This window comes from Hydra vulgaris, chromosome 10 (assembly GCF_038396675.1).
Source record: "Hydra vulgaris chromosome 10, alternate assembly HydraT2T_AEP".
NCBI classification, from domain to species: Eukaryota; Metazoa; Cnidaria; class Hydrozoa; order Anthoathecata; family Hydridae; genus Hydra; species Hydra vulgaris.
Genome location: NC_088929.1, coordinates 52617501 through 52620428, shown reverse-complemented (window position 1 = coordinate 52620428; position 2928 = coordinate 52617501). Strand labels below are relative to the sequence as shown.

Genomic DNA, 2928 nt, shown 5'->3' with positions numbered 1-2928 from the left:
ATTTGTATGGCCCATATGATAGCTACACCTAATTTACCACATACTTATTTCAAGATTATACCACACTAAGGGGGATGATTATGTGGATGCATTATGTGTTCCACATGTGGACCATACTGATCAGCAGCACATATATCAATTATCAGCTGGAATATAGTTTTACACTTTTATTCCACTTGTAAGCACTATGGCCACATGTTGGCTACATTAACCTTTTTTGTCGGATAGAAGTGCTGCTTTATGTGTTTTAAACAAAGAACTGACAATAATATTAAATTAATATTAGCTCTTTGTGCTAGTGAAAAAGTAATCTCAGTTGTTGGTCAGATGTATTAATCTTTCACCTATCTATATATTATTCTAATAACAAACCCTTTGCTTTCAAAATAAAATAGACTTTTTATGAATTGCTTATAAACCGTAACTTATAGTTTTTAATTATAAAGTTAACAAATTTTATTTTTCTTGTTTAAAACGCTAATAAATAAAATTAAAGATTTTATTTCTTAAATAAATAAATAGAGTGATCAAACTTTTGAAGAAAAACCTTCTTTAATTATACTTTATTAACAGATACACTGTGAATATATTAAAACTAAAAAATATTCAAATAAAAAAATCAACATATTAGCTTCGTTTTTAATTTCTCCAAACAGTTTGCGATATTATATTTTGCTGTCATTGAACTTGGATGGTTGTTACTTAAACTTCAATTAGTGTTTTATCAACAGAATAAAAAATTTGTAAAGCCTCATTTTTTCCATCCTGCATAAACAAGATGCAGTGTTATGTTTTGTTGTCATTGTATATGAATGGTTGATGCCTAAATTTTTGGCTGTAATTTTATCAACAGAATGATAAATTTCTAAAGCTTTGTTATAATTTTCTGTATTACATAAACAAACTGCAATACCATTTTTTGTTTTTATTGTATCTGGATGGTTGATACCTAGAATTTCAGTTTGTATTTTATCAATAGAATTATAAATGTATAAAGCTTCAGTATGATTTCCCATATCGCTCAAAGAGTTTGCAATATTATATTTTGTTGCCATTGTACTTGGATGGTTGATACCTATAATTTCAGTTTGTAATTTAACAACAGAGTAATAAATTTGTAAAGCTTCTTTATATTTTCCCATATCGCCTAAGCAGTTTGCAATACCATTTTTTGTTTTCATTGTATCTGGATGGTTAATTCCTAAAGTTTCAGTTTGTATTTTATCGACAGAATTATAAATTTTTAAAGCTTCATTATATTTTCCCATGTCGCTCAAACAGTTTGCAATATTATATTTTGTTGTCAATGTACTTGGATGGTTGATACCTAAAAATTCAGTTTTTATTTTGTCAACAGAATAATAAATTTCTAAAGCTTTGTTATGTTTTCCCATATTATGTAAACAAACTGCAATACCATTTTTTGTTTTCATTGTATCTGGATGGTTGATTCCTAAAGTTTCACTTTGTATTTTATCAACAGAATTATAAATTTTTAAAGCTTCATTGTATTTTCCCATATCGCTTAAACAGTTTGCAATATTATATTTTGTTGTCAATGTACTTGGATGGTTGATACCTAAAAGTTCAGTTTTTATTTTGTCAACAAAATAATAAATTTCTAAAGCTTTGTTATATTTTCCCATATTATGTAAACAAACTGCAATACCATTTTTTGTTGTCATTGTACTTGGATGGTTGATACCTAAAACTTCAGTTTTTATTTTATCAACAAAATTATAAATTTCTATTGCTTGGTTATATTTTCCCATATCGTTCAAACAATATGCAATATTATGTTTTGTTGTCATTGTACTTGAATGGTTGATACCTAAAAATTCAGTTTTTATTTTGTCAACGGAATAATAAATTTCTAAAGCTTTGTTATATTTTCCCATATTATGTAAACAAACTGCAATACCATTTTTTGTTGTCATTGTACTTGGATGGTTGATACCTAAAACATCAGTTTTTATTTTATCAACAAAATTATAAATTTCTATAGCTTCGTTAAATTTTCCCATATCGTTCAAACAGAGTGCAATATTATGTTTTGTTGTAATTGTACTTAAATGGTCGATACCTAAAATTTCAGTTTTTATTTTATCAACAGAATAATAAATTTCTAAAGCTTTGTTATATTTCCCCATATTGTATAAACAAATTGCAATATTATTTTTTGTTCTCATTGTACTTGGATGGTTTATACCGAAAAATTCAGTTTTTATTTTATCAACAGAATTATAAATTTCTAAGGCTTCCTTATGTTTTCCCATACGGGACAAAGTCCTTGCGATGTTGTGTTTCGTTTCAATTGTATTTGAATGGTTGATACCAAAAACATCAGTTGATATTTTATCAGCAAAACGGTATATATCTAAAGCTTTGCTATATTGTCCCATTTTATGTAAACAAACTGCAACTTCATTTTTAGTTTTCAATGTATCTGTATGGTTCATACCTAATATTTCATTTTGTATTTTAACAACAGAATAATAAATTTCTAAAGCTTCGTTATATTTTCCCATACTGCGCAAACAATATGCGATGTTATGTTTTGTTTTCAATATATCTGAATGGTTGATACTTAAAATTTCAGTTTGTATTTTATAAACAGAATTATAAATTTCTAAAGCTTTGTTATATTTTCCCATATCGCTCAAACAGAGTGCAATATTATTTTTTGTATCAAGTGTAAAATTATTAAATTCACCGTAAGTTTCTATATTAAAACTTTGAATAGTTTTTAATATTTCAATTGCTTGTTCAAACAAACCTTTAGATGCTAATAATTTTCGAATTTGTGTTGTTTTATGACAAAAGGTTTTCGAAATTCTTTTTCCATTAGTACGAAACATATAGATAAAATGAAAAACAAAATGCTTTCCGTCATCCATATGATCTTTTATTTTGTTTAACTCAAATGTA

At 26.4% G+C, this 2928-nt stretch overlaps 1 protein-coding gene across 1 annotated transcript in view; it reads right to left on the bottom strand.

Annotated features, from left to right (window-relative positions):
• Positions 1-713: 713 nt before the first annotated feature.
• LOC136086466 (uncharacterized) overlaps positions 714-2928 on the bottom strand; it is a 3153-nt gene continuing 938 nt past the window's right edge. Inside the window, exon 1 of the mRNA XM_065808763.1 lies at positions 714-2928. This exon is cut by the window's right edge and continues 938 nt beyond it. Coding sequence (XP_065664835.1) covers positions 714-2928 — 2215 coding nt within the window.